The 25,389-nt window shown below is 35.7% G+C and overlaps 1 protein-coding gene across 1 annotated transcript; it reads left to right on the top strand.

The window, feature by feature from the left end:
• Positions 1-8,191: 8,191 nt before the first annotated feature.
• On the top strand, positions 8,192-25,305 carry LOC105042249 (CDK5RAP1-like protein). Its single transcript, XM_010919383.4, has 3 exons — positions 8,192-8,548; positions 16,265-17,313; positions 24,379-25,305. The coding sequence occupies exons 1-3, from the start codon at positions 8,238-8,240 to the stop codon at positions 24,879-24,881; spliced, it is 1,863 nt and encodes a 620-aa protein (XP_010917685.1). The 5' UTR covers positions 8,192-8,237; the 3' UTR covers positions 24,882-25,305.
• Positions 25,306-25,389: the final 84 nt, after the last annotated feature.

The raw sequence follows: 25,389 nt of genomic DNA, 5'->3' as shown, positions 1-25,389 counted from the left end.
AGGAGCTAGATAAAGGAGATGATGATTTTAGGAAGATTTGGGAGAATTATTTTAAGAAATAATCAACTAGTGATTTTCATTTTATAGATGGTTACCTGTTTAAAGATAATCATCTGCACATTTTTAGGACATCCTTGCATGATAAGATTATTTGAGACATCCATGGTGGTAGACTTAATGGATATTTTAGAAGGGACAAGACTATGAAGAATGTCAAGCAAAGATACTATTGACCATAGCTAAAGAAAGATGTTGAGAATCTTGTTTGTAGGTGCCCAATTTGTCAGGTGGCTAAGGGTCAAGTGTAAAATACGGGATTGTAGATGCTACTGCCTATACCAAGAAATATTTGGGAGGACCTTTCTATGGACTTTGTTCTCGGACTACTGAGGACCCAATAGGGAGTTGACTCAGCCTTTGTGATAGTTGATCACTTCTAAAAAATGATGCATTTTATTCCATACAAAAAGATTAGTGATGCAATGCACGTGGCTAAGCTATTTTTTTGCTGAAATTATGCATTTGCATGGTGTTCCAAAGTCCATTACATTAGATTGTGACACTAAATTTCTTGCTCATTTTTTATTAACTTTGTGGAAGAGGTTCGGTACCAACTTGAAGTACAGCAATACTTCCACCCACAAATAGATGGACAGATTGAGATAATGCATAGGACTCTGGGTAGTTTGATTTGGAGTATATGTGGCGAAAAGCCAAAGCAGTGAGATAATGCTCTTGTGCAGGCCAAGTTTGCATATAACAGTGCTATCCATAACTCAACAAGTAAATCTCCATTCACTGTTGTGTATACAAAGACTCCTATAAATGCTCTGGATTTGGTGAATTTGCCAAAGAGGCATAAAGTGAGCGTACCTATAAATAAGGTGACAGAATAAGTCAATCCATTCAACTTGAGGTGAAGAAGAAACTTGAAGAGTCTAATGCCAAGTATAAAGCAGCAGCTGACAAACACCAATGGCCACAAGAATTTGAGGGAGAGATGGTCATGGTGTTCTTGCACAAAGAATGCTTTCCTACAGGAGCTTATCATAAGCTAAAACTAAAGAAGTATGACTCCTACAAATTTTGAAGAAGCTAAATGACAATACTTATATGATCGATCTACTAGTAGAGATGACAATCTCCAAGATATTTAATGTAGCTGATATCTACAAGTATTATCCATTTGATGGTTTGCTTTATCCTGAGAAATAACATAAGGACAAGTTCTTTCTAAGTGGGGGAGATTGATGTAGAGTACAATTACAAGGGATTGAAGGAGAATAATCAGATCAATAGCTATCAAGATTAGGTCAAGAATAAAACTACAATCATGACTCTTTTCTTTTAGGTAGTTAGTCAGCTATAGTATATTTTCTAGTATTTAGTTTTCTTATTTAGCTATAATATATTTTCTAATTTTCAAATGCCATATGTAGGGGAATCTATTTCGATATTTAGAGAATTTTAGATTTTAACGTTATTTAATGCTGCTTAGCTACAATTTGATTATAAATAGCTCTTATAGAAGTATAGTTGGGCAGTTGACCATTCAATCAAAAAATTTTTTCAGACTTTGTCTATTGTTCTTTTATTTTCAAGAGTCATTCATTGAATTCAGAGTTTGTCAGGTCAGTTAGAACCTTATCTAGCCCATCTCCATTCCCGTTCTGCATCATATTCACATTAAATGCTGCAATGGATTTGATATATTCATTATTGGGTGCTGATTGTGGTTGTCTATTACCTTACAAATTATTTATATCCCTATTTCTATCTAAATATATTGAATGCATTACACTTTATGTGCTTTGTAGGATTTTTCCTTGCATTGCCATTCCAACCTCAAAGTTAAAGCTACACAACTATTGCTTACTTGATTCTATACATTGTTTGCTGTTTGTTATCAATGCTACTGGCCTAAATGTCATCGCTCTTTGCTTCTCCATGTTCATCTATGATAGTTACAAGATATAGAAAGTATTAATGGCAAGAAAGGTAGTATTTATATGGATCAAAGATTATATTTTCTACTCTATATCATCAGTCTATGCTTTCTATTCCATACCAATCTCTGGTCAAGGAATTTAATGTTGCTGGAATATCTTAGATCTGCAAGATCCTACTAAATTTTGACAGCTGCTTACATCTGAGAAACTTAAGTACAGGATATTTTTGACATTATCGATTGGATTGGGGAATAGTCTGTAAAGCTTCAGTGCCACCAGTATTTCTCTGGGTTTTTTCCATGCTATATCTATGGCTTACTCACAATCCAGGAATATCTATCACCACAATGCCCATCAAGGTTCAGTACTATCTTCAAACTACATATGCTTATACCTGTACATCATTATGGGATTTCATGGGGTGAAAGAACAAGTATCAGGCATAGGTCAAAATCCAGCATCCCAATGATACTGCTGAAGCTAGTCAAACAAAATTCTCAAGAACAATGGCTATCAGTATTTGCCTCTCTCTTCGTTGATGCTAAATTAGAACAACTATCTATATTTTTATCATTCTACTTAGGGGACCTTAGATGGAACTACTCTAGAACTAGCAAAGTGGAAGGGGTGGTGGAATTCATCACTTGGATTTTAGACTCTCCTTGTTGTTTATGGGAAAGGTGCTGTTATATCAAGCAAACTTCTTCACCATACTTCATAGCTCTATGGCTTCATCTCTCTGTTACGCATCTCATATCCACGTATACTCACTCACATGTTGGCATAACCACTTATTATCTCACTTTCTGTATTCTATGGGTTTATTTTGTATAGCAGGTCATATTAGTATTTTTATACTGAGGTTGTGTTTGCATTCTCTTTTACTATTACAGTTACTGTTTATCATGTTGTCTAGCAGAACTGGATACAAGTATGTAAGATCAACCATATGTATTAATGAAGCTTGGGGCTATGTTTCTACCCAAACAAAAAAAAATACACATGATATAGGATTTAATGATATTCTCAATATTACAAAATAAATATGTATACCTGTAAGGTGTTATTAAATGAGAGAGGAAGATGCCACTTTTTTTTTAGATTCCAATTGTTAAATCTTGTTACTAAAATAGCTTAGGTGCATCACCATCTATTTTCTTTCTCATTTACACAATTTGTCCTAAGCATTCCAAACCAGTTATATGCTATTATAAATAAAAATCTCTATCCATCTCTCATCCACATCCCAATCAGTTAAATTTGTTTTAAATTAAAAATAAGAAAAAACTATGTATACTCTATATTTTTGAGTAGAAGAGATGAATCTTCATCCACTACACCCTTAAGCTTGTAACGATGCTACCTCCAAAGGAAAATGGAGTATGAGAACCCAGTTCATAATTAGACTCCCAGAATGGGTTGGATACTAGAATCTCAGCCCTAGAATACAACAATATATAGCTATGTAATTAGACTTGAGCCAAAAGTTTATAGTCTCACCATGCAAGCACATTGAAGAGAAGGAAAGATGAGAGCAGCCAAAATTGGATGTTTTAAAGGAAGAGCCAATAAGGGTAAAGGCCACCCCAGGACACCAACTTTCGAAAAGGAATGTACATTAAAGCAACCATACACAATGCCAACACTTCTAACCCACCAGCAGGAGAGGATCTACTGATCTGATGATCCCAAAGTTAGTTGAGGAATAATAGTCCTACATCAATTTAGTTAAGGACTCTTGCGATGCACATATACTCTTGAACCCATCTATCTAAATGTTTAGGATTTTATATAGAATTTTAATATGGTATAAAAGCCTACCAATCTTTCTTGCCTATTGAAACCTCCACACCGCCACTAATTACTAATCCACATATCACCCTCATTCTGAGTTTCATCCTTGGAGCTTTACACATGAGAGGGGCTACTGAGGAACAATAATCTTTCATCAATAGGCTAAAGACTCTTGTGGACTAGAATACGATTGGTAAACCAAGTAGCCTAGAGATAGCATGAGTAGAGGAAGGGGTTTCTTACTTCCAACAAGAGCCTTCAAGTGATTGACTGACACTATGGTCTCAATTAAAACAACAAAGAAAGAGTTGGAAACTAAAGACATTTTCTTGGAAACCTGCTAGTGCAAGGAAACAAGGGGGTCATCGACTTGGCTCTCTTCTAGTGAAGACATTGAGTTTGTTTGACTAACTTGCATTCTTCTCACCAGTTGCATGTTGTGGACCAAGTTTGGATTGCAACTATAGAGGCCTCTTCTCATAAACAACTTTCCTAAATGATTGGCTTTTTGAATTTGAATTTACCTCTACAAGTTTGGAAAGTAATTTTTATTAGAAATGGGATATGACTAGAAGACATTTGAATATTTAAAATTAAGAACAATTGAGAAATCATAGCTATATCTTATCCATAGAGTTATATATCATGTAAAGTATGTGTTACACATCAGCCATAGAGCCTGAAAAAGGTATGGGTACTACAAAGGTTTATCCATGTGGAGGGTTCTACAGGAATATTTGGATAGATCTAGATTCTCAAAATTTTCTTACAATTACTAATGAGGTTAGGTATCAGATTGATTAGGTTGCTAAGTTGGACAGTGGCGATGTAGAAGAATTCATGCCCCACTGAGATCAAAGCTTATATTGACACTCGAGTGTGACATGACATTGAGTGGTTAATACTAGTGATCTACCTCATAATGCACTGTTGAAGGTTGATGGGCAACCTAGATACACGATCTTACAAGTTTTTTCTTGACTTAAAGGAAAGAATTCTTTATCGTATTTAGAGACCTATAAATTAGTGGCCAGACTCATGAATTAACCATGACATCCTAGACTTTGTCTTTGATAGGGAGCACAATGATTTGCTTGTTTGAATATGAGTAAGATTTAGGTAGTCCAAAATTGAAAGCATCATAATAGTATAGTACTCATATTAGAATAGAGACATTGTCAAACATATTGAACTTGATCAAGTAGCAACTTGAAATACTTGAAAAAAAATTATTCTACTGATTTATTAACAATCAATTATTATCAAAAAAGATTCACATAAATATTTTTCTTAAAAGTATGTTCAAAGTTATGATGAGTTATGAACTATATAGCTAAGAGTTTGGCAACACCATAATAATCATATGGGAACACTAAAATGATAGGGGACCTAATTGGTAGCACATTGCTTGTGCAGAAATAAAGAAACTATTTACACCAAATTTTTATCCATGGTGGGAGCTTAAAGGCCGATTGGATGATGGCCACATAGCATTGTTAGAGACATAATAATAATGAGAAATTGGTCTCGGTAATGAAAGATAGACTAGGAGTTATCCAAAAAAAAAAAAAAGAAAAATAGGCTAGGAGGGTCAACTTTGATTGAATAAGGTAGATGTGGAAGCCACTAATTGAGTATCACTGCAACAAATTAAAAAGAGTCATTAGTGGCATCTATAAGTGTTGTTATAAGCAAAAAAATATTGTAGATATTCTTTTTGATATTTTTATGGTATTTTCTTATGTACCTCCTAAGATGGTGTCAGCAATTAATTATTGATATTTTTAAGAAATACTGATAGAAATATCTTTTTTAGCGGCATATTAAGTGCCCTTAAAGTTTTAATCTTAGTATTTATTCAAATATTTAGTTGTAGTTATATATATCAATAATAAAGCATGATACCTAATGAAAAATTCTAAAAAATAAACTATATAACCTAAGATTCAGGCTAGTATTCTCCAATTTGAGTAGCAAGCCTTAACCACTAAGCAGCCTGGCTTACTACATCCATTTCTATCATACATAGGAAGTTAGTTTTACTTATTCACAGATATCCAAGTCATTAAATAGTCATATGTATATTGTAATATTTCATATTTTAATTATTATTTCTTATAAAAATTATTTTTTAAATAAAAAATGATCATACTTTATTTTATTATTTATGATATTTTTCAAAACTTTATTATTAAAATATTTAAATATTAACTTTCATGCATTGTTGCATTCATATATATTTTTCTTACAAGCTCTCTAAGACTAGACAAGTCATGATTATTTTTTATTTTTACTATAATAAAAAACTATTAATGATATTTGATATAAAAATTAAGATTTTAATATTATATTTTATCTCAAATAAATTTTGATTATTAACATTTTAATATATGTTTGGCCAAACCAATGATCCAAGAGGCTATGCTAATTTGTTGTAAATAATTTTATTGCAAGCATTCCTATTATGAGAGAATACTTGATGGCTCTGAGACAACCAGATCCAACCTCCATAAAAAAAAAAAATAACAATTTTAGGTTGAGCAATAATCTCTCAAAATCCTATAAAGTATAAGATTATTTCCTTGCATATTAGCTAAATACTATAATAGTAATTCTAGTTTCAAGCACTTCAAGTTATATATCATAGAATAAAAATTTATAATAATATTTACAATATAATATCACTAATACAAAAAAATTTGCAGTGGCATCTATATTATGATATATAAAAAAATATTTTAACTACATTAAAAAAATTATAATTTACCATCAAAAACTATTTTTATTCTAATGGGATAGGTGGAGATCAGTTGAATGGTGATACATAACCAAATTTAAGGGGTTAAATGATAGCAGTAGATGGATTAAGTAACCATGAGATGCTACATAAGATAGATTGTTCCATATCTAAAAGAAACAAGTAAAACCAGATAAAGTAATTGCCTAAATTATAGGCCAAGTTTTGGACATGGGTGGAGAAGGATAAGTGTTGATTTAAGAAGTAGTTTGTGCTTTGCTAGGGACACAGTATGAAATTTCGAAAATAAGACATGAGAGGTGAAAGCAATTATTAAGCGATCGAAATATGAAAAATAGAGATATGGATAAAACCAACTACGACAACCATTAGAACATAGTGGATCGAGTGATGGTAGTTAATAAAATTGTGTCAACACTAAAAAGAGGTAGTTGCCTAGTAGTTAGGAAAAATATGTACAAGAACTAAATTGTAACTCCGAGAATGACCCTTTAGAGTCGAACCAATTTGTTAGTTTTTGAGTTGATTTATCTTCCAATTATCTTTAGTATTTTTAATCTATAGTTCATAGTTTATAGCTTCTAGTCCTTACTCCTTTTTCGAGTAGAAGACATCCTAATAGTAAAAGTCTTGGAAGGTTAAGATAGTAGGATCCGCTAATATCTATCTCTTTTTGATTTGGATATCGATGGTATACCTATGCATCTATCTAAGTACTAGCCATCAACTTGTTCTTCTTTCCATCCCTATCCTAAGAAGAAGAGAGAGCCAATAAGTTTTCTGAAATTAATGTTTAGTGGGACACAAATAGTTATTACAATCCTTTGAAGGAAGATAAACAATGTTTAACTATTAGGTTTTTGAGAAAATCTCACAGCGCTGCTAACGAATTTCAATTATCCAAGGCTGGATCATCCAACAACATTCACAATGTTGATTCGAAGTAAAAGTTCATGAAGAGCAGACGATAATCTTCTAGGAGATCTTGGCCTTGAAGGCCATATTTCTTAGTTTGAATTCTTTGAGCCTAATGCCAGTCAATGGGATGACATCCTCTCATGTGCTATAATTAAAGGAGTTATCAAAATGTCATTATAAGGCCCCCAAAAAAAGCTACAAATATCTTTTTTGGTATTTTTGTGATACTTTTTTAATATTGCCTAAAGATGTCAACAATTAATTGCCAGCATCTTCAAGAAGATGCTTTAAGTTTTAATCTAAATTATATTCATATATTTATATGCAATTGTATATATTAGTAATAAACTTTGACATCGATAAAAATTTATAAAATAGATTAATTTAAAATTTGGATTAAAGAGAAATTTAAACCAGTGGAATAGCAAACCCTGACAATCAAGCCACAATATATATTGTTACCATATAAAAAGAGTTTATTTAACTTATTCACGTTCATATATATATATATATATATATATATATATATATATATATATATATAATAATTATTTCATACATATATATTCTGATATTTTATATTTTAATTATAAAATAATTTTTTTCTTTAATTATTAGATAATTATTTCACCCATGTGCATTGTGATAGTGTAGTGTTAGATCAGCGCCAGGCCCGCCCAAGCTAGGGTTCTTTCTGGGCCGCTTCCCGCCCTTCCGCTCCTATCCACCCTTATCACGGTATCTGCCGACCCGATCTCTCTCCCCCACCACCACAACACCACCCCCCCCCCCCCCCCACCTCCCCACGAACAGCGGCCATGGCCTCTTTCTCCCCTCTCTACCAGCCCCGCTCGGCAATCCGCATCAACTTCTCCTCTCTCCGGCGATGCCGCTGCCTCCCTCTGTATCCCCTCCTCCTCCTCCCCTCCTTCTCCGACCCTTATCATCGCCCCTCCAACTCCCCGCCCCCGCCGCCCACTCCCAGATCTTCTCTCAACCCCGTCTTCCTTCGCTGCGTATCTCCCCTCTCCAGCATCACTGCTGTTCCCAGCCCCAACCCTTCTCCAAGTCCCTTCCACCGCTTTGCGCGATGTGCCGCCACTGCCGTGGCCTCCGAAGCCCCGCAAGAGTAAGCTTTTTCTTTAATATTTGTCCAAATGTCTGTATATGCTTTTGAATAGAGCCACTGGAATTGAAACGACTCTATTTATTGTGAATTCTTTATGGTTCAAGATTGTTCTTTTGTTCTATGCGTTATCTCGTACTTATTCTGCGACTTTAAGCAAATGTAAGCGATTTTTTTTTTTTTTTTTTTGGCTTCAATTTGTTTGGAATTGCTTTCATGGAGATCCTCACTTATTTAATTGACATGAAGTTTAAAATTTAATTGCTAGAATACACAAACTTGTACTGTTTAAATGCTGTAGTTTCCTTCATTTTGCATTGAAGACGATTTCTTGAGCTTGTTTGGGGTTGGAATTTTCTTTTTTTCTTTCTTTTCTTTTACTCCTCCCTGGAAGCGTGCCAATAAGTCAAAATTATAAATGGTTCATTGGACCTACAACAGCATAGTTTCTTGCCTTCTTCCTTGGAATGAAGGAGGTGGAGTAGAGAAGGTGGAGATGGAGATAGCTGTGCATGCTATGTGTTCTTGGACAGAATTATCATGGCCTCTTCCTTACGGAGTTGGAGTATATTGATTGAAAACAGGAAGATGCATCTTTAAAAAAGTTAAAAAATGATCTATAGTTGAGCTTATGGGCCATGGTGTTTAGACATTGAAGGGAAAAATTTAGTCTCCAGAAGCAAGTGCAGGTGCAGGGAAGTGACTCTCATAGAAAAAAAAAAAAATTAGAGGCAATGCTTTGTAATTGGGCGCAGGGACAAGTCTCCTCCGAAGTGTATATGCCATGCTAGGTGGAAGATTCTTACTATTGAGGTAAAATATGAAGTGTTCTCGATCAAAAGTCATAAGGCTAATGTTTTGGATTATTGTTTATGGACGTCTATGTTGAGTGCCATAAGAATACATATTTTACTATTTTCTATGGGATGGCTTAGGCCCTCCATTTCCGTTAAAAAAAAAAAAGCTAGTCTATTTTTTTGGGGCTACAAAGGTGTGATGAAGACTCTTTGTTCTTCTTAGAGTCCCAATTTGGTAATATTAGTGCTTTCTATATGTGATTTTCTGCTTATTTCCCACTTTCCATATTCTTTTTGGTTGATCTTTATGAACTCTGGGCTAATCTTTGGAGCAGGTTATATTTTTCAGTTCTGAGACATTGAAAATAATACTAGAAAGTACAGATCTGCACTTGTTTTTGATGGGCTGTGTGATGAGTCCTATTGTTATTGGCCTTGGATATTAAAATCAGGGAGTTTATATGGAGATTGAAGATTAACAAAACATTCTTCAAAATGATATAATATATCAATGTAATGTTGATGACATTGCCATGACCACTATTTTTTGTGTGCATCTACATCATCATGATCCTAATATAAGTAATATCTCAACACCTATTGAGAATGGGGACCATAATCCAATTGGTATCAATGTTAAAAATACACCAGATATAGGGAATTAGGCAGTTAGCGTCCCTACTTAGTATAACTGCTACTGTACCTCCTTCCTATACTATGCTAGAGTATCTAATATAACCATCAATCCAGTATCTACAAGAGCTACCGGTGTGCATTGCTTTGATCAAATGTAGGACTACCTTGATCATTTCCATTCAGCTTCCATCAACATTGGAACCACCATTTTGATGATGCCTATCATCATAGCCATAACCATCATTGTTGCTGTTCACTGTCTTAACATGATAGTTTCTCATCATCATTGTCATCCCATTAAATTTGACCCTCTTCATTAAAAAATATGATTTAGATTTGTATTGTATGGTGTGGATACTTCAATGCTTGGACTTCCTTTTGCATGTATGTCATTAACCTTTGATGAGAACAGAGGCATTGAAATTGTAGTTGAATTTTGAGAAATATCAATACAATCCCTTCTGCATGCTTCATCATGAAATTATTACTTTAGTTATTGTATTTATGTTAATCTGTCGATGAACTTGTGTAACTTTGCTCACGTTGTGGTTCAAGCACAAGAATCTCAGTTGAAAGCCACCACTTGCAAATAATGTTTTAGTATATCCCAGCAGTACTAGTAGCTGAAAAATAATTTTCTGGATAAAATGTTGTTGGAGATACTGTTGAATTACCTTTCCATGGTATCTTGAACCACTGGAACCAGAGGCCTGATGAAATTATGGTCTAATTTCTGAAATACTGTAACCTTTGCTTAATCTAACTTTTCTGGCATATTAGTCCTGCTGACCTGCTGTACCAGCACACTTCTAGTATGGTCAGCACCATTTCCAGTGGTGCTACACACCATTCTGAATAGGGTCTAGTCCAAGATAATTTCTGATCATTTTTTTGGTACTTTGGGGTCAAAGGCAGTATCCTAGAATTGACAACCTAGATTGATTTAATGATCAATCAGGAGCTTTTTTATCCCTCACTAAATAATGACGTACAAATTCACAATCTAGATTGACTTAAGAGATCAATTCGGTATTTGTTTGACTCCTCAGTAAATAGTGATATGTTGAGCCATTGGTACCCCTTTGAGAACTAATAGTATCTTTCTTGGAGTCATTCTTCTCATTTGGAAGTTGAAGTTTTTGCTTCTTTGAAAATTTTTCTCCTTTCTGCTTTTCTTCCTATTTTGAAATTTTAATTGTTGGGTAGATCTTTTACCTTCTTTGGTTGAGTAGACCTCAATTGTCCTTGATGGTAGAGCTTGAGGATTGGATCCTTTTGAATTATTTGATATTATATTAAGTTGCAATCTGTACTCTTTAGTTAATCCTTATACATTCTTGATTGTTTTCATTGGAATGCTATGAGCCAAGGTTTGCCATCTTGGTACCAGACTCCGTGTAGGTACCATCCTATTATAGTGTCAGTAATAGACCTGTCAACGGGTTAGGTTCGGGTTGGAACCTGGATATTCAGATTCGGATCCGATCTTAGTTACTAGTACCGGATCTGGATCCAAATACCCGACGGGTTTGGCCTTGAAGTACCGGACCCGGTTCTGAGATCCGAAACTCATATTCAAAGTCTCACAAAAAATACCTAAAAATTATAAAATAACCTAAAAAAATACCTAAAAATTATACAATCATATGATCATACAAATAAAATATAAAAGTTGTTCAAATTTAACAAGTAAAACTTCAATTAAAGTATCCAAAAACATAACAACACATAATTATAATAACAACATACAATTATAATAACAACATACAATTATAAAGTACTCAATATATTATTCAAATTTTAATAACAACATCACACTGTTCCATCCCAATTTGTTCCAACATTCCTCACAAGTCACAACTCCAAATCAACTTCCTCCATGCCATGGAATAATAATGAAGGCCTAATCAAAAGAAATATAAAACATTACTTATTGAACACAAAAAAAAAAACTAACAAATAAATTTCCTTGTTAATAAAACAACATAATCAAAAAGCTTACTTGTTAATCCTCCACCATGAAATTCAACCACATCAAAGCTCAATGGATGTTCCAACAACATCTAAAAAAAAATCATATTTAGTAAAGATTATGAAAATAAAAAATAAAAAACTAAATAAGATAATAATTAAAATTTACCATTCTTTGTGGATTCAAGCCAATCATTGATAGTCAACAAAGCTTCAACAATCTCTGGAGCTAAGCATGATCGTCTATCATCAATCACCCTACCACCAACACTGAATGCTGATTCAGAAGCAACAGTAGTAGCTGAAATAGCTAAAATATCTTGTGCCATCTTTACTAAAGTAGGGTACTGAGCACTATTCATCTTCCACCAATTCAAAATGTCAAAATTATCTTTTCTTGGAAACACAGCTTCCTCCAAATATTTTTCCAACTCAGATTTATTAGAATCTCGAATAGTGGAAGAACGAGATCGACGATACCACTCATCAAAGTCATGCTCATCATCCAAAGATACACCCCCATGGCTTGCACTTGTATTTTCATTTGTTGAACCACTTGACATAAAATAACTTGAATTCCCAATCAGCAATTCGTCACCCCCATATTCATTATACAAATCAAACATAACTGTACAAACTCTATCAATATAATCAAAAGAATCAGAATCATATAGTTGATCATAATAATACTCCATAATATCAATTTTGAATCTTGGATCAAGAGCAGCTGCAATTGCTAATGGCAAAGAACATTCTTCCCAATATTTTGCAAACTTTTCTCTCATAGGTCCTGTTATTAATATAAGACATTCATGCTCGCTATTCTCCCACACTCTCCTCTTAAGCTGAATTTTACAAATATCTCGAAAAAATATATTAGAAGTGGAAAACTTTGAGCCAGAAAAATGATTACAAGCATCATAGAATAATTTTAAACAATCTCTCACAATGCATGCCACTTTTCATTCATCTTTTGAAGGATTACATTTATAACCTCTTTCCAATCGAGACAAACAATAATATGCCTCTTTCAAAGGAATGGCAGCATCAAGCATCCAATAGGTTGAATTCCACCTATTAGGTACATCTTTTCCTACCATTTTTGCATCTGTCAATTTCAATTGAGATAATGCTTTTTCAAATTTTTGATGCAAAGCAGGTGACCTATTCAACAAACTCACAGTATCTCGAATTTTTTGCAAAAACTCTCCAATCTTTGCTAATCTATCTTAAACAATCAAATTAAGAATATGTGCACTACATCGCACATAAAACAATGCACCAGACAAACAAGGCAATGATTTTTCACAAAGCCACTTTTTTAATTGTCTGACCATTACATCATTTGCACTTGCATTATCAACAACCATTGAAGAAATTTTCTTATCCAAATTTCACTCCAATAACAAATCAGAAATAAAACGAAACAATGTCTCACCATCATGTGGATATGGAATCTTTTTGAATGCAATGATTTTTTTCTTCAATTCCCAAACATCAGATATATAATATGCAGTCAAGCATGCATAAGCAATATTTGAATGATCAGAAGTCCATATATCAGTAGTAAAGGCAATCCTATAAGAAAGTGCATCAAAGTAATCATATAACTTTGCCTTTTCCTCTTTGTAAATATTCAATATATCACTCCTGATTGTATTACGACTTACAAGCTTAAAATTTGGATTCAATCCAGCACAAAATTGTTCAAAAAACTCATGTTGAACCATGTTAACATAGTAGTTGTGCTTAATAATCATTTTTGCCAAATCTCTTCTACTCTTTTCTTGGTCAAACTTGTAAACTGCCTTATTACAAAAGCCTTTAACTGCAGTAATTGATTGTTGCACGGCTCTTCCATCATTTTTTTTCTAAAAATACATGAGTTAAGATGTTTTCTCAAGTGACTAGTTCCTTTACTACTATCACCACAAAGTTCCTTCTTACACCAATTATATCTAGCAATGTCATTACCATTTGGATGTTTAACCTTAGTGAAATCATTCCATACCGGTGATATCAACTTCCTTTTGTGACCACCAATGTTGTTGCGTGTAGATACAGTTGTCTCATCCTCAATTTGCTCCACAGGTGTGCTTACATTTTGTTCAACTTCAACATTAAAATTTTCAGCACTTGACATTTTCTAAAATTTAAAATAAATCACATAAGAAAAGATGGCTGCAAATTGATCCACAGAATATTACCAATACATTCATAGTAATCACATAAGAATATTTATGAACAAATTAATCCACATGATATTTATCAGTGCTTACCTAGAAAAATAGCAGATCAACGAGGGCGCGGCAGATCAGCTGCCTTGATGTCGGGGTCCGGCGAGCAGCGGAGAGGGAGAGAAAGCCGAGACAGCGAAAGACAGTGGCAGAGAGATCGGATCCCAGCAGTGGGCAGCGATGTAGAGGGAGGGGCGGCCCAGATGATGGCGGAGACGATGTGAGGTAGAGGGAGGGGCGCGGAGCGGTGGAGCCGCGGAAGGCAGCGACAAAGGGGGAGAGGCGGAGAGGAGATGAGGGAGGGCTTGACATCATCGGAGAGTGGATCTCGGCGGAGGGATCTCGATGGAGAGGGAGAGCGGGAGACTGAGAGACAGAGAGAGAGAGGGAGACTGAGAGAGAGAGAGGGAGAGGATCTCCTTCGTCCATGGCCTTGATGTCGGGGTCTGGCCACCGGCGAGCAGATCTCGCGGCAGAGAGGGAGAGGCTGGGCACCCAGAGCCGCAGAGCGGGAGAGGAACCGGGAGCAGGAGAGGAGGGAGGGCTCGGCGCCATCGGATAGCAGATCTCGGCGGAGGGATCTCGACGGAGAGGGAGAGCGGGAGACTGAGAGACAGAGAGAGGGAGAGAGGAAGACTGAGAGACAGAGAGCGGGAAAGGATCTCCTTTATCCACGACGTTGGTGTCGGGGTCCGACCACCGGCGAGCGTATCACGTGGCGGAGAGGGAGAAGCAGGGTGCCCGAAGGAGCGGGAGAGGAGGGGAGGGAGAGGTCGGAGGTGCCGTGGGAGACCGAGAGACTCAGAGAGAGAGGGAGAGAGAGACTGAGAGAGGGATGAGAGTTTTAGGGCTTCTATACCTTTTGAAAATTTGAGGCCCGTTGGATCTCTGATCTAACGGCTCAAAATAATTTTAATATATATATAATATTATATATATATATTATTTGGATCCCTGGTCTATCAGGTCTGGATATTAAATATCCAGATCCTATCCATTTACATGATGGTTTATCAGATCCGGATCCAGGTCATGGTAAACGGGTCCAATACTAATACCAGACCCGGATCCGTCGGGTAAATACCCGCGGATCTCGAGCCTGGATCTGCCCCGTTGACAGCTCTAGTCAGTAAGCTTGGTAAGGATGCTGGTTCGGCGTATCGAGTGTCGGTATGCCCTCCAAATTGTGTGCCTGTTCGATATCGGTATGATACAATATGGTAAGTTTATATGGCAAACCTTGCGATGACTCATTGCTTAAGTTTCGCAATAGACTGATGAGACAATAGATGAAAAGTATAAATAAAAAGAGAATATTTATGCTTTCATGTCTAGAAGTTGAATAGAAAATGGATATATTGATCTCAAACAACATTTTTTTCAGTGATCATAGAGATCCTGGTTGTCTCCAAGCTTAATACCACGAGATTTGGCAATAGCCAAAAAATCATGAAGTATGTGCAAAGGAGGAGACTAGCTAAAGAATGTTCCTACAGGATTCTTGATCTTTGCTCACCAAAGATTTCAGGATATGATGTAATGGGTATAAGGGGATGACAATAAGCAAGTATTATACACAACTACATTTAGCATATATTGTTGTGAAGTGATTTGCATGCTATCTAATTGGTTATTTGGACTACTTAAAGATTGATTTGACAAACCATAATCATTGTGGGATCATATTGTCTTGCCCACCTACAGACTTACCACATTTGTGTGTCAGATTAATGGATTGTAGTATGCTCTACCAAATTCTGAGTGCATCTTGCAACCTGCTCTAAATCCTAATGTTTTCTGTTTACAATATTATTACATCACTATTTATTTTGTTAATTTATAATTATGGAATAATATAAATTTAGTGTTTTTGTAGGAGTCATATCTTATCATGACTTATTTCTTCCAATGGTGGAATTTAGGTTTTTCAAATAATCATTTTTCACTTTTCGGTGCATTACTTGTGCATAAGATATTTTTGCTTTAGACATGACATGTCAGAGGCTGGAATGCCATGCACAAATTGGTTAGTTTAAACTGGAATTCTTATTATTTGTATTTTTTTATGGTTTGTCTAGTCCAGTGTCAACTTCTGAGAACAATAATAAAGGACGTATTTACCATGAGACATATGGATGTCAAATGAATGTTAATGACATGGAGATAGTACTGTCTATCATGAAAAATGCTGGGTATCCAGAAGTTGTGAAGGAGCCTGAGAATGCAGAAGTCATATTTATTAACACCTGCGCCATCCGAGACAATGCTGAACAAAAGGTCTGGCAGAGACTAAACTACTTCTGGTTTCTGAAAAGGGAATGGAAGACTAACATTTCTGTTGGGAGATCACAGTCTCTGCATCCTCCAAAGATTGTTGTTCTGGGATGCATGGCTGAGAGGTTGAAGGATAAAATACTTGATGCAGATAAAATGGTAGATGTAGTCTGTGGACCGGATGCTTATAGGGACTTGCCCCGCTTACTAGAAGAGGTTGAGTATGGGCAAAAAGGAATCAATACGCTTCTCTCCCTTGAAGAAACTTATGCAGATATCAGTCCAGTAAGAATTTCAACCAATTCAGTTACTGCATTTGTCTCAATAATGAGGGGATGCAATAATATGTGTTCATTTTGCATTGTTCCATTCACTAGGGGCAGAGAGAGATCTCGTCCGGTGTCTTCAATTGTAAGAGAAGTTGGTGAACTGTGGAAAGAAGGTGTAAAAGAAGTAATTCTCCTTGGTCAAAATGTGAACAGTTACAACGATACTTCAGAAGTTAAAGAACCAGGATCAAATTGGAGACTTAGTGAAGGATTTTCCAGCAAGTGCAAAGTGAAGAATGTGGGATTGCGGTTTTCTGATCTCTTGAATCAACTATCCTTGGAATTTCCAGAGATGCGCTTCAGATTTACATCACCACATCCAAAGGATTTTCCAGATGATTTATTGTTCTTAATGCGGGATAGGTATAATATCTGCAAAAATATTCATTTGCCAGCTCAAACAGGGAGTACCTCAGTGCTTGAAAGAATGCGTCGAGGTTATACCCGGGAGGCTTATATGGACCTTGTGCGCAAAATAAGGGACATTGTTCCAGATGTAGGATTAAGCAGTGATTTTATATGCGGTAAGCCTTTTCCTTTTTTCTTTCTAATTTTGAAGTTTCTAAATAATCAATTGTTGAATTTTAGTGTGGTGCCTTTTATTTTGTCTTTTTTGGGTAGGTTGTTTTTATCTGATGGCTGTCCCATCAAGTTGATGGTCTGTTGGAATGCTTATATAAAGAAATATGTACACATAGATATATGAATGTATGTGTAGCTCTTTTGATCTTGCATGTCAGCACTTACGTGGCTTCTGTTTTGTGCTGCACTCAATTTAATTGTGGTGATAATTAAGTTTGTTAATCTTCGAATGCATTTTGTACTTCATGATATCAGAGCCTGAAGGGTCCATCAGCTTAACCCCTTGTGAAAATTGAAACTTTTTGGCATTCAGAGGATAATCTTGCTTTAAAATGTCTCTTTCTAGAACTAATCTTTTGGTCATTTGCTATTGTTATTACCATACTAAAATGATGCTCAAAATAGTTCTCATAGTTCTTTTTTGTTATTATTATTATGTTTTGTCTGTGCCTGCACCCAGGTTTTTCTTTTTTCTTTTTTTTTTTTTTTGGGGGGGGGGGGTGTAATATGCATATGTTAAAAGTGTATTTTGTTTCGTTATTTATAGAACTTTATCTATTCTACAATAAAAGGCTCTAGAACATTTGGAAGGAACAATGCAAACCCTCATCTGCAAGTTTCTAACAAACCTTTAGCAGTCTTTGATCATGAGAAGGCTTAAAGCTTTCAAATTTTTACGATTTCTCTTTCCCTTGCACCAGAACTCTTACTTATCAGAGGAATGGGGTATTTGCCCCAAGTTTGGGAGCATATGTAAATATGAACTATGGGTTTAGACAAGCTTCTTTGCTTACTAAGATTTTATAATATCTTAGACTACCAGGTATAATGGATTATGATATGCTGTTTCTTCAGATCTGATTTGTGGCTGGTTAAGGATGATAGTTAAACTAACTAAGAATAATCATGAAAATGCATGAGGAAATAGTTGTTGTTGAGTTTGTGTTACACTGATCTTTATCGGATGATCATACTTTTTTTACTGTAAATATGTTATTCTTCAGAAGAAATAATGTGCTAGCTGTCCAACAGAACTAATCAGTAGAATATCTTAGTAATGGAATAAAAATACTCTCAAAGTTAGCTGATTACGAGAACGAGGGTGTGGAATTTGTTGTGAATTCTTATCCTTGGTGTTTACTCAATCAAATAAGACATATCTTTTGTGTTATGTTATGTAGATGCACAGCATGTCAAATGTTTTAACTGAAAAAGTAGTGTAATCAATTTTTGCAATTGTACTTAGTGCTGATTTAAGTAATGGAGTCTAGAATTCAACAATGCCAAGGATCAATGAGACTACTGATTGATGTTACTGCTGGTGCTCCATAAATGCTATTTTGATCAAATCCTGATGTCCTGTAACTATGATATTCTTTGATTCTAAAGCTGGGGCTTTCTAGTTTATGATTTTCTTATGTCATCTTGAATTTTTGATGAAATCAATGACTAATGCTGCATGAGACACAACCTAAAATTTGTTAGAAGAAAAGCAAGGAGAAAAATTACACGTCAGACTGAAGTTGAGTTTTCTAGTTGTTTTAGCTTCAAATAATTCATCTTCATGTAAGACATGGTTTTTTTGACAATGCTAGTCTTTATTAAAGATCATATTCAATTTCTTTTAGCATGAAGAATGCCATGCTGATAGCTAAAGTGCATACTCTTCTGAGACCAAAAAAAATACCACATATCTTTCTGATCTTTTTTAAGTGCATCAACTAATGTGGCTTTGTGCACAAACTGAAATGAATTTTGGTGTAGAAAAAGAAAACTAAGATTTATCTGTGTAGTTTTTTTTTTTTTTTGATTTGTTTCGGGATGAATTTTGGAGAGTCTATAAATCCTTATATTGTCTGTTTATATCAAGGTTCACAATTATATTTATTAGGAAATTTATGTGAGGGCTATTCTGTGCAAGCAGACAACTTGCAAATACTTTGGCCAATCTCCTCTTTTGAACAGTCAAGATCCTGCCCATGATGTGGGCCACCAGCCAAGCATGTGGCTCTTCAGCATGGTGGAGTTTTAAGGAAATAAAACTGGTCTCCTCATTGGCTTTGTGAAATTAAATGTGGTCATATTATGACAATTACAATGTTCTGAAGTCTTGGGTTGATTGAGGGCCTGTTATGACTCATTTTTGAACAGTCCTAGGGTCAGATCTCAATGATATACCAGGTAGGACTTCGAAAATTTTGCAAACTTGTTATGATATCTTTCTATACAAGTCATGTAAAAAAAGAAAGTCATGAAAATATTAGCGAATTATTTTGAAAAAAAAATGTTCTTTTCAGGTGGATTCTTTAACTATCTTCCTTCTCTTCTCCATTCTTCTTTCTCTTGTAATCTTCCATTAATCAGTATTCTTTTAAAAAACTCATCCTGTCTTACATGCAATAACCACTCACATCAAGTTGGTGTAGAAGCAAAACTCTCTGATCTTATTGAATGTGATAGGTTTTATCGGCAGATGGACCAAAAAGTTTTCTTGGATTGGAATTGGATCACTACTGAAGTTTTTTTGGTTGTTATTAATAAGATGAGGGTAAAAAATGTAAAATATGCTGTGGCTAATCTCAAGAGATCTGTAAATATTGTGGCAGTAGTTTCAAACAATAGATACATTTCCTAGTAAGGGTCTTATTGCTACATCATCTGAGATGATAGGAAATCTTAGAACACGTTATGCGTGTCCAAGTCAAGTTTGTCAAACTGTCTAGGCGGTCCTAGGCATTAACACCCTTAAAGGCCTATGTGGAATGCCATAGGGGGCTAACTGGGTGTTTCGAGTAAAAAACCCTTGAAATTACTAAAATTGGTGCTATTTCATGTGTAGAATCATAGATTGCTTTCTATGATCTAATTATCAGGATACATGTAAGAAAAAACTCAAAAATAAACTTCATATTTATAAACATGAAGGTCATTATGTACTTACGTTGTACTATAATGTTTGGTTTACTTTAGTTTTATGTACATTATGAATTTTTTGTTAGGTGATCCAAAATATCTAAGGTTAACCAGCAATGTAGCATGATCTGGCATAAGGTAATATCTATATAATTTACATTATGTACTCAAGTTGTTGCTTGCATCCCTTAGGGTATGTTTGGAAACTTCCTCCTAGATCTGCCAGCATTGGCTGGAGAAGGGAGCGACGGAGTAGGAATGATACCGGAGAGGTTGATTGTAGGGTCCTGGGGCTTGATCCCCGTGGGATTAAAAAAACCACCTTGAGAGGTTTTCTTCAATCCCATTGAGATCAGTACAGGGTGTCACAGTAGGATATGCCCTAAAAGCCACCTGAATGTAATTGTAAAACATTATATGGATTAATATATGGACTTTTTCTCTTCATAATTACTTAAACAATATAAGATAATTTTTCTTGTTCATGATATGCATCATACATCAGTCTTAGAGCAGAAGAGTTCATAAGTACTCTAGAGGAATTGTCCAAGTGGTTAGAGTGTGTACCACTCGAGGTTGGATATTTCTAAGTGCTCAAACTATGTTCATAATTGTGGGTGATGTTGAGTATCACACTGCTGAGGTATATAATGACCACATGGAGTTCCTCCTCAACCGAGGTATTGACCTCACACTAACATCCTGGTGTACTATCATACTAAACAATCATTACTAAGAATCTATCTCATAATCACTCTCATGGGTTGAGTTGTGAACTTGATTGTGCAGCTTCCAATATCCTTTGACTTGAACGACAAGGCACCTTACTTTATTCTGGATGTTAATATATTTGTAGCCAAACCTATGTATTGACAATGACATCCTGGACTATATCTTGATAGGAAGCATGGTACTTTATTGGATTCAAGTGCAAGATAGGTCTAACCATCCATTATGGAACCCACCATATGGCATAATGTCCATATTAGAATGGAGACATGTTTAGACACGTAAGACCTAGGGTCCAAGCAGTTAAAGTTTTGAAAATAATTTTTGATGAAATTATTATTGAGTAACAACTAATTGTTTTTCAAAAGGTTTCGCACGAATAGATTTTTCAGAGATGTTTGATGTGATCCAAGGTTTTAATAGGTTGTGATATTGTATGATGAAGGGTTTGATAATGCATTATTTCTTTATGTCATAAAAGGATATGAAAATGAAGGGAAATGAATCATGGGGTTCAATAAGACAATATGAGGTACCATGTCCTCATATCGGACTATGTTGCTAATACGTGTATTGGAACTATAAGGGTAGGTCATTATTGAGTGGGGACATAAGTTGACCTATCGTTGTAACATGTCTAGCATGTGCCATCTATTTCCAGGTTAATTGGAATAAGATCCAGTTAGTTATTCTCTCAATAAGTAATCTTTATTTGGATCAAGAGAGATCCAAATTTAATTGGAGAATTAATCGAGCTCTTGGGCTAAAGAAATAGCCTAAGTATAGGTGTAGGCTAAGTTAGGTCAACAACGACTAGAGCAGGACTTGATTTGGGCCAACTTGGAATGGATCCAAGTAGGGAGCGGCCAGCCATGTAGGGCTGCCTCTCCCTTTCCTCTCTTATCCACCATATGACGGCGTACTCCTTATAGAAGTGCGACCTCATATGAGAGGAGGTACCCAAGTAAGGGACACCGCCTCTTTTTCCTCTGAGTCAAACTAGGACTCTAAACAGGTGCCTTAATAGAAACCGTGAAGCCCCAGCCTCTATATATTCCTGAAGGAGCAACCTAAGGTGGCACTCATGAGAAGTTGGATGGTACATAGGAGAGCCTTAGTCTCAGGAAAAATAAATAAAGATGGAGGGTAGCTAGAGAGTTCTAAAAGAGAGAGGAAGAGAGAAGAAGACTTATTCTAAAGCAGTAGAACATGATTTTCTTGCAGAGCATTCCCTTGGCCTGCAGTTGTTGGACATCCAGCGCTAAGCAAAGCCTTCAAAAATAGATCACATAAAATAAAGCAGCTGCATGTGATAATTCTCCGAGGATTGTATGCAATGATGGCCTTGGTCTCTTCTGAGGGGATCAAATCAACTCCAGATTTACCACTAAGGGATGGTATAAATATTTTAAACCTTATATAGTTATATGCATGCTTTTTCCAGGGAAGTATCATGGACAAAGGTCCTAATATTCTGCTGCAAGTCTCTGATGTTCATCTCTATAACCATGAGGACCCTTGCGATCTCTCTGTTTCTTCTCCCATGACCTCCCTCTCTCCCCATGCCACTTTCTCTGCCTCTGCCTGTGCCAATCCTGTTGGATCTGGTTACATATTGCCAAACAGACCCTGAGTGTTAAGTTCTTCAAGCTTGATAATAATGTGAGCCATTCTCTCCATGTACATGAAATTTTTATGTTCAGTTACCAATTTTAGAAATTTTGAGATCTACTAGCAAACTAATGTTGAACACATCTTGGGATCTGGTTGATATAAAACTAAATTCGAGTTTAGTTTAGATTTGAGGAATATGTGGGAAAAGGGAGAGAGAATAGGATTTTGATTTTAACCCATTATCAAGAGAGGAAGAAGATAGCTGTATGGAACCTATCAGGTATTCTAAAAGAAACTGAAATTTCAAATCAATCTCATATTTAAAACTGTAAGAAAGTAATAGCTGTTCAAAGTCAATGTAGCCAATTAATCCGATGAGGATAAGGATCTTGAGCTGTCTAAGTTGCAGAAGGGAAAAGATCTATATCAATGATAGTGGTGTGTGGAGGCTCATCTCTCTCTCTCTCTCTCTCTCACAGACATGCACACACACACACACAGAGAAGCAAAATATGTTTCTTAAGTAGATAGTCCTTTGAGCATATCTAATTTAAATCTTTCAGCAACCTGTCTGAATTTTAAGAATTCCTAAAATATAGCTGATATTAGTTCCCAAAAAAAAAAGGAACAAAAAAAAATTTCTTGTCCTATGTGGTATCATAATTGTGTCACATACATACTTAAGGATCTGTATATTTCACATGGAAAATAATTGGTGTAAACAAGAATGTCCAACAAAGTACAGAAAGTCAGGTATCCGGTGGCCCAAGCCCAAGAATGCGGTTATATATTTACTTCTTCTACAGGAACGTGTATGAAGCATGCCAGTACATTTCACTGCATAATTTACAGTATGTTCTTTATATCCTCACAGAACCTGAAAACACAAATGATCATGGAAAAAGTTATAAAGGGCAGTGCTATGGGGATTTGAGTGAAAAGATACATGATACCTCTAATATCATCAACTTTGACAGCTTAAAACGACACTGTGCTGACTGAATATGTTCATTCATTTTCTTGAAATACAAGGTAACAGACCCCGCTATTTACATGGTTCATGTCTTTTGTACTGCTTTTGGGTCCAAATAGCATTTTTGGAACACAGGTTCTTTTCTTAATAGGAAATGCATGGTGGCTAGTTTTATTTTAATGTAGATTTTTGGATGTCCTACTTTTCCATGGATTTCTATCAAGATCTTAAAACTATAGCAATACTCAAATTATCTAAAATATCTCATACAAAAGGTCTCTCTACATAGCTATTTTTCAATAATTTTTGGCATCAGATCAATTCTTATTCTTTACCCAGACTGTGTAGAACCATACACCACCATCTAGAATCTCATCTAGTCCATTTTGAACTACATGGAGTCAATTCGAAGCAATCTAGGTTTGAGTGAATTTGGACATAGAACACCATATGTTACTTGGGAGGCTTGTTTGTCTGCTTCAAAATTTGTGGCTTTTTCTAGTTGACTTTGTTGTCCAGCTGATTCCTATGAGATTTGATTCATTTATGTAAATCCTTCCCTTATATTACATGTTTTTTTCCTGTACGTACACACAAGACAGTTGAATAAATTGGCTAGACCTAGTGAAGGAAAAGGTTAAGATGACTTTGTCCAGTTTTTACAAAGTAATCTACTAGAGTTATATTTTTTGGCAGGGAAGTAGTAATTTTTCCAGAACACATTTATCCACTCTGTGATCATGTTCTCTAGTAAGAGTTTTCTGCTTGGTTTTGTCAGGCTTTTGTGGAGAAACAGAGGAGGAACATGCGGATACCCTAAGCCTTGTAAGGGCTGTTGGATATGATATGGCATACATGTTTGCATATAGCATGAGGGAAAGAACTCATGCCCACAGAAATTACATAGATGATGTTCCTGACGGTGTCAAACAGAGGAGGCTTACCGAACTGATCGAGGCCTTCCGTGAAAGCACAGGGCAGTTTTATGATTCTCAGGTGGGAACTGTTCAACTTGTTTTAGTTGAGGGACCCAATAAGAGGGCTCGTGAGACAGAACTGACTGGAAGGAGCGATAGAGGTCACAAAGTCTCCTTTCTTAATGTTCCTCTCCTGCACACAGCTGTGGCTGATGGAATGCGAAATCCAGAGGCTGGAGATTATGTGGAAGTCTGTATTTTGAAATCAACAAGGGCATCTTTGTTTGGAGAGGCACTCGCACGCACAAGCTTGAGCATGTTTTGCAAAAAAACTATGGTGTCCTCTGATGCAACCACAAAGTAACTGATGTGATGGTGATCCATATTTTTGAGATGGTTGATCCTGTCCAATGGTGCTCCTCTTGCTGGCTATATGTAGAAGGGGACCGCAAGTCTATCTGGGAGGATGTGAATCTAGTAGTTTGAGAGGTACATTTTCGAACTCTTCCAAAGATTTAAAGGCATGATCATCACCCAAGGAATGATAGTGGCGCTACTGTGTTGCCGTATGATACAGAGCTTGTGCCTTCTTCTGACACAACGTTTTGAGTTCAGTCAATGCTTAAAGAGCTTCACATGCAATATATGAGGAGCACTCCTTGTACTGCAATAAAATTGCACTTCTGCAAATAGTATTAATTATTATTTTTTATTATTTCTTTTAAAATCTTTGTACTGATATATTGGTATATTCTATGATTCTATCTATAATGCTGAGGTTTTGTTTATACATTTTCTCAAACCTCAACAGACAATAGTACTCTTAGCTTTTATATATTGTAAAATTAGGATTTTCTTTGATGCTGTTCATC

The sequence above is a fragment of the Elaeis guineensis genome, chromosome 3, assembly GCF_000442705.2.
Source record: "Elaeis guineensis isolate ETL-2024a chromosome 3, EG11, whole genome shotgun sequence".
Lineage (NCBI taxonomy): Eukaryota > Viridiplantae > Streptophyta > Magnoliopsida > Arecales > Arecaceae > Elaeis > Elaeis guineensis.
The sequence above is the reverse complement of the archived record's forward strand: the minus strand, read 5'-3'. Positions and strand labels throughout refer to the sequence as shown.